General features: G+C 34.8%; 1 protein-coding gene across 1 annotated transcript; it reads left to right on the forward strand.

Annotated features, from left to right (window-relative positions):
• The first annotated feature begins 3,095 nt into the window (after positions 1-3,095).
• Positions 3,096-16,600, forward strand: LOC130940111 (uncharacterized). The gene is made up of 11 exons (XM_057868161.1): positions 3,096-3,206; positions 3,691-4,090; positions 8,080-8,438; positions 9,535-9,651; positions 10,342-10,424; positions 12,116-12,573; positions 13,220-13,395; positions 14,470-14,555; positions 14,655-14,788; positions 15,094-15,387; positions 15,893-16,600. Exons 1-11 carry the CDS (start codon positions 3,096-3,098, stop codon positions 16,081-16,083), a joined length of 2,409 nt encoding a protein of 802 aa, XP_057724144.1. The 3' UTR covers positions 16,084-16,600.
• Positions 16,601-16,907: the final 307 nt, after the last annotated feature.

Raw genomic sequence — 16,907 nt, forward strand, 5'->3', positions numbered from 1 at the left:
CAAAATCAACAATTTAGCAAACTACAATTTCAATCCATGCATAATGAATTTTAATTACAAAATTTTAATTTCATACCTGTTAGTTGCCATGCATTACAAATGCATCTTTTCTCCCTATAATTGACACCAACTTTGTGATTTTTCCTTTGAACTTCAAATATGACTCTATCATCATTACCTGTTCATTCAACATTCTATTTGTTACTTTCTAATTTATTAATCTCATCTAGCCTCTGCTATTGAACTGGAGCCAACTTTTCATAAGATAACACTTTAGGTCTTCACACATGGTCAGAATGGACTTGCTTCGATAATACACAATTTTCACATTCCAAACTTGACACATATTATTTGTGATATTATCAACCATAGGATAGTGTGAAAAATGACTTTTAGTAGAGCAGGCCTGAACTTCGACATATATTCCCAGGTTGTCAGATTAATCAATTTTAGTTCATCCATTCCAGCTTAAAACTTTGCATGAGTTGTACTCTTTGCACATTGTCAAAAAAGTCCTTTTTACTGCTTCACAAAATTCTTCCAAATATGGAGGACACAATTTTTATGGTGAGCCCGAGGCATCACCTCTTGCATGGCATTTTGCAAACCCTATAATACAATTATAGTCATACAAAACAAACTTATATGAGACACCAAAATCAATAATGAAATTAACAAACATAAAGAAGTTTAGTAAAAAATCTCTTTTGTTAGTCACTAATAAAATTCCAACTAAACTCTGTAGATGACCCTAAATCATTCTCTAAACAATGCAGAAACCCTAAACTACCACGGCAAATGCAATCACAAAAAAGTAATTATATGCATCCTGACCAACTGCATACAAAAGCTTACCACCAAAATACCCCATGAGAAAGCAATCATCTAGACCAATAAGAGACGACAACCAACTTTAAACCCATGTTTACATGCATCTAGGGATATGTAGAGCTTATCAAATAGTGGTGGTGTTTCGGGCTATGAGATTAAGGCCACCAAAGTTGTTGAATCTGAGTTGCTTCGAATGATCTCATTCAAATAGTCTTGGACCTTGCCATATTGCTCCCTTTCATTCCCCATTACTTCTTCTCTTGTTGTCTTTAATGCTCTGGTTGTCATTTTTCCATTGATATGCACATTATAATCTTGCTTCATGTGTTTAATTGCTTTTTTAGGAGTTACCACTGGCTGTGTCACCATCCTTTTCACCAACTTGCTAGTTACCCAAACTCTAATTACTATGTTACTTGTTAAGTTTTTTCCACATGTATGCTCCTTTTGATAAGTATTCACTTGGAAGCAAAGCTCATGGCTATTCCATGAGGTAAAAATCAGCTAAGGGCAACCATCTTCAGCACACTTAGTCCTAACTTTTAATGGTTCATTTTTTAAGTACTGCAGCTCTTTTCCTTCAGATACAAATATGTCCTTCAATGCTAATTTGAACTGAGCCATTGTATCAAACAATTGTTCTACCTCAAACTCACTATCTCCAAAATCAGTTTCATCATCATACTCTGTATACCTTGGTCTTTCCTCATCATCAGATGAAATAAGAGAGTTAAAAGTTTTTGACTCATACACATAAGACTTGTCAACATCACTATCCACCTCCTCAATAATTAGCTCTGAGTTGGGCTTATCTCCACTCATATTTTTTAGGCCTCCGTTACTGACATTTGGACCTCCTATATTATCATTTGGGCTTGCTGCTGTTGTAGACTTAACATTTTCATCCATAACATCTAATTGAACTAAAATATATTTTTTAGTCATGCCCACATATTATTTTGCTGCCTTCTTCTTTTGAGTACTAGAAGAGTGACCCACAGTCTCTTTTGTCTTGACATTCTTCTTTTTCGAAGTCATATTCTTCTTTTTTAGAGTGACATTTCTCTTATTTGCAGTAATATACATCTTTTTTGGGGCCAAATCTTTTTTTGTTGTTGTTAATCTCTTCTTTCTTGGAGTCAAAATCTTCCTACTACCACTACTATTATCATATTCAAACCCAGATGGAGGAGGCTTATGAGCTTCATCTTCTGCACTCTGATAACCATCATCATTAGATGAGTCAGTATCTCTTCCCACATTAATAGTAGCCTCCAACAACTCAGGATTATTTTCATCATGATCACAATAGATATACAACTCATAAGTTTTCATGTTAGCCATTTTGTTATCACACATCTCTTTAATCTCCGTCTCCTTTGAGAATGTGGAGCCCAAACTCAATATCCCCTAATGGGATCTAGCCAATACATCTCCTTGTAACTTTGGTAACCTAAGTCCTTAAGCATTTTCACTAAGTCTTTGAAACCCAACTTATGAATCCTATGAACCTTACCATCCATATAGTTGAGCACATCATCCTCATCTCTTTCAAACCATCCTCTATGTTAAAACATAGACACAATTTCATAAGCCATTTGTAGTAAATGTAACAATAAATTAAACTAAATTCTAACAAAATTAATATTTAATTAACGCATAATACCTCACTCGACATTAATTAGAAATTATAACTTATTTTCATTACTTGATTTCTTTACTAAACCCTAAAACAGAAAATATTTGTAACCCTAACAACCAGACCAGTCATTAACTCCAAATTGCATGCAATAAAGCTATAAAGGAGGACCACCGAGCAGAACCACACTCACAGAACCACAACCAAGCACAGAAAAATGCTAGAAAACAAAGCAAAGAACCTACATCGTGTTCCTCGAATAGCCCGTCACCATAATATCAAATGACGTCAGCTCTTCGCCGTCATTGCACTATCATGTCGTCGTTCACCCTCCGTCACAATGTCCCTCGCTGGATAATTTCTGGCACAGAAGAGGATGTTGCCTTAAGACTTTCTATAATTACTAATGTGAAGAAGGGAGAAGAATGGAAGAGTCTTTCTATATAACGTCGTTGGTGTGAAACGTAACATTTTGGCCTCTTCAAAACATTGGCATTTTTCTTACTATACCAGGGATCGATTTGTCCCAAACAAATTATCAATGAAACGTAAAAACGTTCTATTATACGTAGAAATATTATCTGACAGGTAGCATTGTCTCTACCTCCTATTGATAGAGACTTTAATGGAAGGGCCAGAATGTCTTTCTGAAGTGATGGATAGGAGTCGCGATGGGATTATGCTTTCGTTAAGGGACGGAAAGGGATTTCGTGAAATTGTTAGGAGTCGTGGTAAAGTTTCACTTGAGAAAATATTGATAGAATGACTAATCCGTTTCATAAAAATAAAGATCAGATGTCGAAAAAAATATTTTTTATTGAGGACTTCGTTGTCTTTCGAAATAATTGTCAAGAACTGTTTAAAATTTTTTCCCTTATTTTTAATTTTTTATTATCTTTTTCTAATATATTAGCTAAATCTGTTGTGTAAAATTAAAAAATATTAATAATTTTTAAATTATTTTTATTTATAAAAATTAAATAAAAAATATATTAATAATTAACGTGTCACGTAAATATATTTTTAAAAAAATTATTAACAAAAAAATTAATCAATTTCACAAAATTAAATTTTAATAGTCGAAAATAAATTTTTTTATTTAAAAATTTTGTAATCCTTAAAAAAAAAAAAAATTCGAGGACTGACTTGGAGATTCAACCATTAAAAAAAAGGTCTATATAAAGTCCTTATTGGCCCAACTATTCTCCTTACTGCCGTAGTTCAGTAACCCACCCACCCCCCAGCTCTCTCACTCTCACCACGGTTCACCGCCATCACACGCTCGCCTCCGTCGCCGCGCCTCTCGCCGGATCCACCGCATCGTGTGCTCTCGCCGAATCCACGGCACGCTTGTGTCTCGCCGTTCTCCTCCGCTCGTCATCCCTCGCGTGCTTGTAGCCATCGGTGTTGCTCTCTCTGCCTCGTATTCTGCTCGTCCGCCATCACTGCACCCAACCCCTGGTGTGCTCCACTGCTCGCGTCTTGCCTCTCTTCCTGCAGCTGTGCTTCCTGGTGAGTGCTCGCGTCTCTTCGCGCCTCCGTCCCTCCCTCGCCTTTCTTCCACGGGTGTTGCTGCCTGCACTGACTGCCGGATTCTGCCGCTGCAACAACAATTAACATGTAAGCTTTTTTTCAGTTATTCTAATGTTCTATATTAATTTTTAATAGTTTATTCATTGATGTTATTTCTGATAATTTTATAGTTGTTTGATTTATGAATCTGATTAGAATATGGCAGAGTTTCAACTTGAAATGTTGAAATGGTTGAAATGTTATTGTTGTTAATTTTATTGTTGAATTGATTTATGATTTGGGTTTGCTGACTATGAATTCGCAGTAATTTTGTTGAATGTTGAATTGGTTTATGAATTATTTTGCTGATAATGAATGATTTTGTTGATTGTTAAATTGGTTTTGTTGATTTTGTTGCTGCTGTAATGATGTTGAATTTTTTTAGATGCTCAGACTTTGAAATTACTCATTGATATAATTTATGGATTGTTATTTTTAATTCTATCAAATTAAGATACTATTTTAGTAGTAAGGACTAATTTTATGTCTATTTTCGTATTAGTTATTTTTAACATTTGAGACTTGATTGTTGTTAAAATCTTTGTGAAGACATGTATTTTCAATTTTAAATTTTTGACTATTTTGTATTTTTATTTAAATAAGACCGAGTCAATTGGTTTATCCAGTTACTCACCTGTTGAATTAGAAACCGAATGACCCTGTAGTTTGACCGGTTCTATCATCGGATCGGTTCTGACAACTAGTCAAACACCTGAATGGCAACCACTTCTTTCTCCAGCATCATCACTGTGGATGCTGCTATGTGTTCTCACTCCACCATCGCTGTAGCTATGTAATACCTCTCCAGAGAGGCTGCAACCTGTGACCTCGTCGTCCATCTGCTCACTTCTGGTGTTATGTGCCTCTCTCTGCCGCTGTTGTACTTTCTGCTCATCTAGTCTCGGTCGCTTCCTCTGTACTCTCTCTGGCCACTGGTCAGATTTCTTCACTGTTCTCCTCTCTTCTAGCTTTGTGTTCCTCTATCGATATTTTGGATTTCTGATTAATGGATTATTGAATATGTGACTTGATCTGTCAAGAATACGTTTAGTTCAATTTTCAAGTTTCTATTTTATTAGTTTAGTTCTGGTTTTGCCACTTTATGAGGTGAAAATACACTGTGATTAAGATTGATTAAATTCAGTGGGAGCTCTTTAATATTTGTGATATGTTATGCCCAAATAGGGCCTTGATTTGCTTGTGTATGATTAAACCTTGTTACTTTATGAAAGAATGAACTAATTAACATTCTGGAGCCCTAATTTGCTTGTTCTGCTTGTTATTTGAATTTAATTAAGGACAAATGGAAAGAGATATCCCTTAGTCTGCTTCTGTTTTGCTTGCCATTTAGGTTCACCAATACATCTTCTAAGTGCCTTGCATGTAATTGTTTGAAGTGCTTGATTTATCTTGTTACTTTTTCGATTTTGGACATACAATATTTCAAATGCCTGACAACTTGTAATATGTGCACTATGTTAAAGGATTTGCTGCATCTCTACAGGTTATTCCCCTTGAATTTGCTTGCTTTCTTTTGATCAGCTGTTGTACTAAATTTAGACCTTAATCAGAATTTAGAATTGTCGATATTTGAAGAAAATTGTCAATTCTTATAACATCTTTCTCCTTGTCTGGACAATACAATTGACATACATAATACAAAAGAGGAATATGGATGGATCAGTTTGGCCCTTGACTTGCTATTGTTATGTGATCTAGTGTTTTCATGAATTCAACTATAGATCTGTCATTTTTGCTTCTAAACCTTGATTTGCAATTGTTGCATCTGATTCAATACCAAATTCTCGCTTGATTTTCTAGCAATGATACAAAGAAAAACTATTTGAATTTCTCAGATACTCTTCCAACAAAGATCACACCATTTGCACTATTTTGTTAAAAAAAAGTTACTTCTTTTTCAGCTTGAAGGACTCTCCTTTTATGGGAAAAATTTGCATGCTTGAAAAAATGTTATATCCTTGTTATTGGTAATATTAGTGACTAAGATAGAAAGTTATACATTTTTTTGCACCCTTCTTCCCTTCAAGTGGAAACATGTAAGTTATACATTTTTTTGCACCCTTCTTCCCTTCAAGTGGAAACATGTAATGAAAGAATTTCAGATAACTGGTATATTGAGAAGAAAGAGAGAATTATGAGAGTTGCTGAACTCTACATCCTTTATATAGGCACACTACCGATCCTTGGTTTTCTATTGTTATGTGATCTGATGTTGCTGATTGTTATTGCATCTGAATGTAATGGCATTCTTCCTCACTATATTCACTGCATCACATCTTTTATTTTGACTATCAGCCGCATTCTTCAACTTTAATGCATCAAAATATAACTCATTTAGTCATTTTATAGTCAAATACAATTCACTTACAACTGCTTGTTTGTGATTCAATTCATTAACTCTCAAAGGACTTGTTCAAAGATAAATTGCAATGCCTAAGACTACCTACTGCTACTACAAATCCAAACCAAAACTTGAACTAGAGTAATTAAGGGCACATGAAAGCATGGATTAGGGAACATGGAATTAATGTGAGTTGAATTTTCTGACAAAAAATAACGTGAGAGTTGAAATTGTTCACAGCAACCATTGTAGATTAATTACAGGCACATGAAAGCATGGATTAGGGAACATGGCGGAATTCAATGTTTTAGATTAATTTAAACCATAGAATCTGAAATTTTTATTTTATAAACCTTGACTTCCTATGGATGGGCTTGAGGTTTTCATGCCTTTTTCATTATTGACATAAACATTGGAGTTTATATCTTGATGAACCTGATGAGTTAACATCTGGTTTTGTGCAGAAAAAAAAATGAAGACTGATAACTGCAGAGAAAAGACAGCCAAATGAAATAGTAAGGCATATTCAAAGTTGATTCTGCAGACAGATTGTTAGTTAAATTATATAATTTCGAATAATGTGTGTGCATGCACTGAATTTGCTGTAGTTGAAACTGTAATAATTGGTTCATATGGAGCTCCCTTCTCTGTCATAGACACATGTTAGTTCCTTAAGCTAATCCTTAGCATTTCTTTAAGCCTTTAGCTAGTAATGTTGTCGGCTCTGGATATTGTTATTACATTTTTTCTGAGTTATCCTTGTTAAAGTTTCTAACATGATCTTTGAAGTTAGGTTTGCCATTCATGGTTACTGAAAAATAAACAAATAGATAAAGGAAAAAAAGGCAACTTTGCATTGTTGTTTTGGACTACTGCGGTGGGCTTGTTCTATTTTATTTTTGCTCAAACCAGGTAACACACACACACACACACACACACACATATATATATATATATATATCAATATATATATCAAAGGGCATGTGTGCTCTGTTTTTAGTTAAGTCACACATACATCACTAATAACTTGGGGATAGAGAATTTGATAAATGAGAATGAATGAGGTCTTCCGACACAGAGGGAGGAGAGGGAGATGGGAGAGAGGAATGATGGCTCCATGAAGACTTGCCACCACCATGGTTCGTTCACGTTGATCTTTCAGTACACACCAATGACGAAAGACGGCAACCTCATGTCCAGTTGTGGCTCAGATGAAATAGACAAATCCATAGATGTTGGCGGCTGGTAGCCATTGGTGAAGTTGTGCTCCCGTTTCCTCCCTTCTCTTTGCTCATATTCTCTTCTTCCTTTTATCAAAACCAATCTCACTTTCTACATAAAAGACAATTACTTTTTTTGGGGGGGATCAAAATGGTATTCCTATAAATTTCATTACTATTTACTCAACATTACTGCCATAATAATTTCACCTCAAATTTTGATTGAATACCCTACAACCTGACCTTAATACTTGCCAGTTGTTCATAGCTTCAACTGAACCGTTAGCTCTTTTTTAAAAATAAATTATTATTATTATTATTATTATTATTATTATTATTATTATTTTAAATGTGCACTTGTTCACTCTTGTTTTGATTTCTTCTTTATCAGCACACTACAGTATTGATTTGTGCACAAGTTACTCCATCTCATGCCTAACACATTATTCTGTTAGCAATGGATGGCAATGTTTTATTCGATGAAGGCAACAACGAAGAAGCCAACAACAATAATAATGGCACTATCAGCAACTCCAAGGACCGGAAGAGGAGAAACTACATGCTTGATGATGATAGCCCCAAGGTGGCACGCCAAAAACTTGCCAAGAGGATCCTCTTGTCTTTGACTAACCCTTCCTATGTTCTGAGACTTGGTTCCAAATCTCTGAGGTTGGATTACTGCACAAGGTTGCGGTACCTGCTGACGAAGCTTGTCAAGGAACATGACTGGGCCACTGCCAGTGGTGTTCTCAGTGCTTACTTAAAGGGAACAATGAACGACAAGTCTCCATTCAGGAATTGCCTCAAGTTCTCGGTAACACTTATATCTCTCGGTTTCACATTTGTTATTTGTGTCCCTGCATTTTTGCCTCTTTTTTGTAAAAAAAAATAAATAAATGACATTGCTCTCTCTCTCTCTCTCTCTGGGGGGGGGGGGGGTGTTTTCATATGGAGTTATTGTTTTGACAAGAAAGGATATGAATCGCCTTTGTCGTCAAAGAAGTAGCTTTTCTTATATCTGTCAGCAGACATTCTTTGATAGTAGTTTCTGGCATCTGGGGAAGGCCAATAGAACTATTGCATTTGAATATTTTCTAGTAGTGTGTCCAAACTGCAAAAGTTAACTTGGTTCTGATCATTAGTCATAGTTGTGTGCGTGTGTGCGTGTTGTTTTTTTAACCCCAATCCTAGATATCTAAGTCAACAGGCTAAAGGATGTTATGATTCCACCTATCTCTCTCAAAAGCTGGAACTGTGCAAACATAAACTAGAGTTATAATATGATATATAATTTAGACAAGGACATTTAGCTGGGGCTTAAAAGAGTAAAAGACACTAATTTCTTTAGTGATGTACTGATGTGTTTTCTGACTATGATGTTGATATTGGAGATTTAGGGCTGTTCCTAGCCTATCACTTCTTTCTCTATAGATAAGTAAAGTTCAACCAGTAGTTATGTGTAACTTTGGCCATAGAAATTCTTGGCTATTTCTAACATCAAATCTGTGGCACTAACAGAATTCTAATTAACAAGATTTTAGTGTTGATTTCATTGAGCTTGTGAGCTGTCTTAGTCTTAGTTTTATTTCAAAATGAGTAACACCATTTTGGTACCAGAAAGATTCTAGTTTTGACAAAATACTACGGTGGACCTCAAAGATCACAGAAGTTGACAAACTTAACTAACATGGAACCCAAAAGATCACAAATGTTTCACAAACTTCACCAATGTCTTTGGGGGGCCACGGATGTCTTTCTTCATTTATGGGCTATTTTGTTGAAATTAAAATCTTTTCAGTGACAAAATGGTACCCTTATAAGACTTAAAAACTTTTCTGCTTTAATATCTTCTATCACTAATGTCCTGAGTAAGTGTCTTAACACGAGAGTGTATTCTGGTTAATATGTAGGTTTTATTGGAGCTTCTTAAGCGCGTGGAAAACTATCATATTAATCCAACAAGGATGAAGAACCTCTTTGATATTTGGTTGAAGAATATTGGATCAATGAAGAGTTGGCCAATAGAAGTAAGTTTTAGAAACTCCCCCCTGCTTTATAACAGTTATTACTCATGGCAATAACATGTTAAAGCATGTGCGTGCTCACACAGTCACACACCCAGACAAGGAATGCCAAGACTTGTAACTGAAACTGCCATGACTTGTGAGATTGTATGAATAATTTGAACTGAGGTCTGTCTGTCCTAAAAAAGGTTATACAGATTTAGATCACCAAGTACCTAACCTTTAATGGTTAATCCGTTAATGTGTTCAGCCTTTTTCACTTTTCATCTCTTTAGCCTTACCATCTCAGTCTCACAAATACTTGTTTTTTCCAAGCAGAGTTCTTTTAGTTTAGTGCTAATGCTGCATTTTCAACCACTCTCTCAGTTTCTTTCTGATTGTGGCAGTGATTTTTCCCTTTTCAATGTATTGCACATGCAAGCTAGGTGAAAGCAACCAGGGTTCTAATTATGTGCTTGTTCGCATTTTTGTTATGTTGCAACTCTTTGATGGGTAAAACTACTTTATCTAGTGCAAACTGTTTCATCAAAATGCTCCACTTAAGTAAACAAAAAGAAAAGAAATAAAGAGTTCACTTCCATTCTGGTTTGTAAATAAAGTATATTTTTCAATTTCGGAGATTGTTAATGAGTTCATGTTGTCATCATAACGATCAAGGCTTCAGTGTGTTATAGAATTTCACTTGTGCTGCAGAGCAGATATAGAGTTCATGTGGAGTTCATCTTATTCTGTCTTGTGCATGGCAATACTGGGGATGCATATCAGCTTGTTATAAGGTATGCATTATTGAATTTTAATGCTAATCCCTTGGCTTTTATAAGAAATATCTTGAAATTGTGATCCCATTGACCAAGAATGGAGTGTTTCATAACATGTCGTTGCTAGATAAGCAGATCGACTTATTTGTCTTAAAATTGTCTTAAAATGTAACGGATTTTTCCGGTTTCTGCAACTGTAATCATGTGTGACTCCGATTGGCTTCTTTCCTTGCTGCACTCATAAACTCCAGTGGTAAGGTCTTGGAAGCCTTTGATTACAGGTCTAGTTGAACTGGCCTTTTCACCAGCCAGGAGGAATGCTTCCGCATACAACAGAGATTTCCCGCCTACCACTGCCCTCAATCACTTGACTCCACCAACCTATGTTGCAGTGTCTCCAATAGCATGTTCTTACCTCGTCTTTCCCTTAATAAGTTCTTTATTCATGAAAATTGGGTGAGTGTTCAGTCTATCTGACTGAACCTCTAAGGCCAGTGATCCTCGGGAAGGAAACTAGTTCAATGAACCTATAAGGCAAGGGATCAGGCAAACGGAAAAGCTAATGGTTGAAGGCCGGTGTTGGCAGGTTGGTTGAGCAAGTAGGGGCTACGGTTCAGTAGGACAAGAAGGACTACCTATTCCGAATTAAAAGGGAGGGTGCCCCAACGGATTATTCCAAATGAACACTCTTCCGCTCTGCAGGCTACTCCCATATTTTTAGGGCCTTGCATATTATTATATGAAATTTATGTTGCTCAGGATGTTTGATATGTTATTGATTAGCATTACGATTCTAATCCTCCATACATTTTTGAACAAGTCACATAATTTTTAATTGCTGACTATGGTGCCTAATTACAAGCTATAATAGGATTCTGTGTTTGGGATAAAAGTTTTCTGACCTGTTAGAGCAGTGTGGTAAAATATAAAACACTTGCATTTAGATTGGACAAGATTTTATCATAAAAAGAATGACAGTAAGCTTACTGATAATATTCCAGGTGATTGAGTGATGCAACTCGTGTTCTAAGTTGAGATTTGTCACTTCCTGTAAACATGTGGATGGGTTATCTCAATGATAATATTCTACGTGACTGAGTGATGCAACTCTTGTGCTAAATTAAGATTTGTGAGACTCCCTGTAAACATGGAGATGGATTATCTCACTTCACCACCCTAAAGATACTGGAAATTGTCTGCTACCTAAGAGAGATACAGTGCTATTAAAGTTATCACCTCACAAGAAATTTACAGATTAGATGTGCAGAAGGAACCTAACCATTGCAATATTCTGACATTCTTAATCCAAATTATTTTCTTTATCATCTACAGTCAATATTTGTATAATGGAAAACCCTACTGTATTGTTAAGCTTCTATCAATTTGTGAACAAAGTAGAACCCTACTGTTATAGTTAAGCTTCTACATGAATAAGCTTCTCTCAAAGAAATGGAGCGTGGCTCAAATCTGACTTTTGATTTGGTCCCTTGACATATTAGTTAACGCTTGTTTTCATTGACAATGCATTTTGCCCCTTCATTAATGATCATTTTCACTTTGAAAGTCCATCACTAGGTTTTTGAGAGACAGTGTTGTGTTAGTAAGGGGTTGCTGCTCTAATTTTTTTCTTCCACTTATTCTCTTTGATCACACTTTCTCTTTCTCTTTTTCGTTTTTATTCATCTTTTTTTTTCTCATTTCTCCTATAGCCTTGAGCAAGAAAAAGTTGATCTTGATCCTGTGTCAAAGATAATTATGGGCTTGACATACTATACGCTGTGGTATTCTTCTATCCCCGAAGAATTTCAGTGGAAAGATTCAGACCAGGCTGACTTGCAAAAGTACTCACGTATGGAGGGGCCCTCCATCAGCAATGAAGTTGGACAGTCAGAGTGGCATAATACAGTTGAATCCTTTCTGGCAAACTCCCAAAGCCATTGTGAATCAGACACCTCTGTTTTGAAGGATAAGCATATATCTAGGGATGTTGGGTTCAACAATGGCGTGGGAGAGTCTATGGAGATTGATGTTGATCATAGAAGAAAAGCATCGCATCAGAACTTACAGCCAGGAGAAGGTTTTCGCTCTAAGTCCGAAGAAAATGAAGGAAGTAGAGACTCCTTTTCCAACCATGGAGGCCTTACACAAGATACCTTAAATGTTATTAGTAAGTTTTTCAATATTTGTTCTCATTTTTCTTTTTACTTCTGTTATTCCAATTTCTTTTGGCTATTCTTTTGTTTGAATACATTTATTTGCTGGATCATTCACAATTGCTAACCATTGTCCTAAATCCGGTTGTTGAAATGCCTCCATATGCATATTAGATGATAAACTTTTTAAATCGGTAAATAAAATATTAGGTTTTATTTCATTAGTGCAGCTTCTCATATTTGCCTCCTTGGTTGTACAACTCTTATTTGTTAGTTGGTAAATAGAGGAATTTATTTCTTTATTACATCTGTTTTATTTACAGATGAATAATGACTGTAAAAAATATTTCTTGTGGATACAAACACCTGTACCTGTTAGAATGCACATGCTTGCCTATTGTTAAGCATTGATTTTCCTACCTTCATTTTTGTTTCATACCGGAGATATTGCTTTTGCTCATATCTTCATAGCGAAGGTATTTTCATAACCATTACAAAGACTAGATTGTCAATGCTTATTTTGCACATGATCTTGTGACAATCTCTTTTTAGTCTTGACATCTGAATAATTAAATATTATCCATCATTCTTGATTTAGAGAGTAATTACTCGAGGTCATCCTAACTTTTTTTTTTCATTAATTATTATGCATTTACTCAGGGCAACTTGATTTGTGGTTGTTTCCCTTGGATTTTCCTGATGATAATAGTTTTGAGGATTTCATGTATGCGCACTCAAATCAGCAAAATGACCACTATAAAAAGGCTGTGAAATATTTACAACTAGCTCTCGACTCAGCACCTTCAGTAACAGCAGCATTACTTCCATTGATACAAGTATGGAACACACATTTCAAAATAAATTTCAATTGCTTAGCTTTATCTTGTTTCTGTCCATGGAGTTGTTTTATCAATTATATCAGGATCAAAATTGTTTAAGTAATTAATTTTGTAATCTAATATTATTGGTTTCCATCCTATCTTATTGTGTGTTGCCACATTCCAAGAAAATAGTTTGGTCTTGTTTCACTAGGTGTTGTCAAGTGTCAACTATATGGATCAATCAAACATCGTAATATCCTATCATAAATCAATTTGGAAAAAAATTGTCTGTGAACAATTTATTTATAAATTATTTTACTATCTTAACTTTTGTTCTGTTCATATCAATAAACTGTCCAGTAAGTTATTTTCCAAATTTCAAAATATTTTCAAATAAAAACTTATCAGGTGAAAACTAACTACATATAGGATTTTGTGTGAATATAAAACCTGATTAGAAAACTAGTATTTCAAATTTTGAAGGATTGTATGCAAGAACTGGTATGAGTGGATGGTAGAAATGCTGAATATTCTCTTTATTCTCTTCATTGATTTAAAACTGAGATCCCAATTTGGAATCCAGTATAAAATCTGTATACAATACCCTCCAGCCTTATTAAATCTTCTAGAATATGCTAACAGACTCCACTACTAGCTACACACTTTTGTCAATTTTCCCTTTCTATTGAAACTATGTCAAGCCCAATTCTCTTCTTTTTGAATATTGTTATATATTCGATTAGGTTCAGGGGGCTAACTGTAACTGAGGATTGTGAGAGTTAGGCATGCAACACATGGTTGAAGGGTTGTGTAACTGTGCTTAGTTGTCAAAACTTAGTGTGAGGGAAGAGAGAGATTGATGATTCTATTGGAACTCGAAATAACAGTTGTTTAGGTTTTTTTTGAATCATATCCTTAACTAGCACACAAGCAACTAACTATGTTCAGCAATATCACGAGGAGTTTTCTTTATACTTGCTCATGCGCGTCTTCTTTTAACATATTAAATTAATCCCTATGATGCTTTCTGCATGTAGTAACATTTGAGATACTGTTCCACCTTTTTTATTTTTATTTTTTCATTTCTAGCTGTTGTTGATTGGAGGTCGTGTTGAAGAAGCCCTAATTTTGATTGAGAAGGAGTGTAGTAATTCATCATCTGTGCTCCCTGTAAGGTGCACATTATATTCTCATTGAATCAGCAATTTTTGAGATAAGCAGGTTCTATTAATAATGTTTTTTCCTTAGAAAGTTACTGATGCGAACATTTGCAGATTGAGGGCTGCGTTCTTGGAGTGTTCTGATCGAAACAACTCTGACTTGATTGTCACATGTTTCGAGGATATGCTAAAGAAGGATCCACGAGAAAGTTATCCCTTAGCAAAACTTATCAGAATGTACCAAAACGGTACTGTCATTTAAAGTCACATATTTTATATTTGAAGATTTAGAGATGTAACTTCACCCAAAATTATGCAAGAATTCCATGTTAAATTTATCTTGCCTCTGTTGTTATATTCTCCATTCCTGTATTGGCATCTTCAAATACAAATAACACGTCGTTTGACTGGATCTTGCACCTTACAGCTAGTTGTTGCGAATATAGAAACATTTTTATGATAACTTCATTGTTCTATGCTATAAAGAAAGCGAGCCTGTATTTGCTCAAGATTCAGCTTTTGTCATTAACCGATTTCTTCTGATATTTTGCAGGTGACTATAGCCTTGAATCTCTGTTCGAAATGATTGTTTTACATTTAGATGCTACTAGTGCAGAATACAGTACGTGGAGGATGTTATCTTCATGTTTCTTTAAACTCTCTTGCTACGAAGAAGATTCTATATCTGCAAACCATACTAATGAAGATGGAGATAGGCAACATTATTCCTTTAGAAAAACCCCAAAAGTGTTTACACAGGAAATCTCTGGAATGTCTTGGAGGTTACGCTGTAGGAGCTGGCTACTAACACATTTCAGCCATAGACAGCTTAATTCAGATGTTGAAGGTTAGACTTCGATTTTAATTACGATCATTATCAATTTATCGTACCGAGTTTAATATGATATGACTTACAGTGTAAAGTGTTTAATAATTTATTTTTATTCAATTAGATGCTTATGTGATTTTTGACATAACGTGTGGTTTGAAGGTTAGACTTTGATTTTAATTACAGTCATTATCAATTTATCATACTATGAGTTTTGATATGACTTACAATGTAAAAGTGTTTAATGATTTACTGTTGTCCAATTTGATGCTTATATTGATATGATTTTTGACATTACTTGTGCTTTAAGTCAATTACTTTTGCTGATGTGACCACACGAAATTGAATGTGTGAAATATTTTTACCGTAAAAGTACTTAAAAATTAAATCTCTAACTTTTGTGTACTATTTTTAACATGCATATCAACTTCTCTAAGCATGTTGTAACATAAATGCATAATCATGCACTGTCGCTTTATTTCAGGCATGTTAATTTGTTTTTGCAAATTTTTACATGGTGCAGGTGATTTGCAGCTACTCACATACAAAGCAGCATGCGCATCCCATATGTATGGGCAAGATTTCCACTATGTTTCAAAGGCTTATTTTGTATTAGAAAATGAAAATAATAAGGACTTATTGTTGATTTTGGGTGAGCACAGGCAAAATTCATTTGAATTTTATCAGCAATTTCAAAATAAACTGAAATTATAACATGATTTGTTTGTTGCATGTAGTGATTCTGTGTAATTATTATTATGGTTTTCTTTGTTATGTCTTATGATTATTGGACGAAATTTGTTAGCTTATCATATCTTGATAAAGACTTTACTAAAAAGCATATCTAGTTTCTTTTGCTCTTCACCCTTGTGTTCAAAGCACCAAAAGAACATAAATAAAATGAAACCGAAATTGAAATGAAAATAAAATGCAAATCCAGCAAGATTTATATATTAATGTCTGAACATTAGCCTCTCTAGCAAGTCCAACGAGTTTGGCAAGACCAGCTTGCAAAATGCCATGCATCATCATATAATAGGATACATTAAATGAAAGTGAATTAGAAGGTAAATTAAACTTCCTTGTTAACTGAAGAGCAGACGAATTTGCAACCAAGAACAATGTGATTGAGTGAAGACACCACGCGATTCAGGGTACTCTAATTGTTTGTCCATCACTATCTGTGTTATGGTCATAAGGTTTGTAGGTTGTTTTTGCATCTGTGCTGTGGTACATTCTCTTCAAGCTTAGTGAGATTTGATTGTCCGGTTGAATTGAGTTTGAGTAATTGAAGTTAACTATGATAAGCCAACTAATTTAAGGACAAAGGATAATTTACTCTTTATTTAGAGAGAATTAGATAAAATTCACCTTATTATAATTCTTATTAGATGGTATTGTGGTAATTGTTTTATACTGTTGATATTAAAACATTAGCCTAAAAAATATTGGATAAATCTATTGTTTTGAAGGTTACTTAAAACTGGGTTGCTTTTGGGCATGAATGTGAGGTCTGGACTCTCTTTGGGCAGCGTCCG

Source organism: Arachis stenosperma, chromosome 7, assembly GCF_014773155.1.
Source record: "Arachis stenosperma cultivar V10309 chromosome 7, arast.V10309.gnm1.PFL2, whole genome shotgun sequence".
In the NCBI taxonomy this organism is placed as follows: Eukaryota; Viridiplantae; Streptophyta; class Magnoliopsida; order Fabales; family Fabaceae; genus Arachis; species Arachis stenosperma.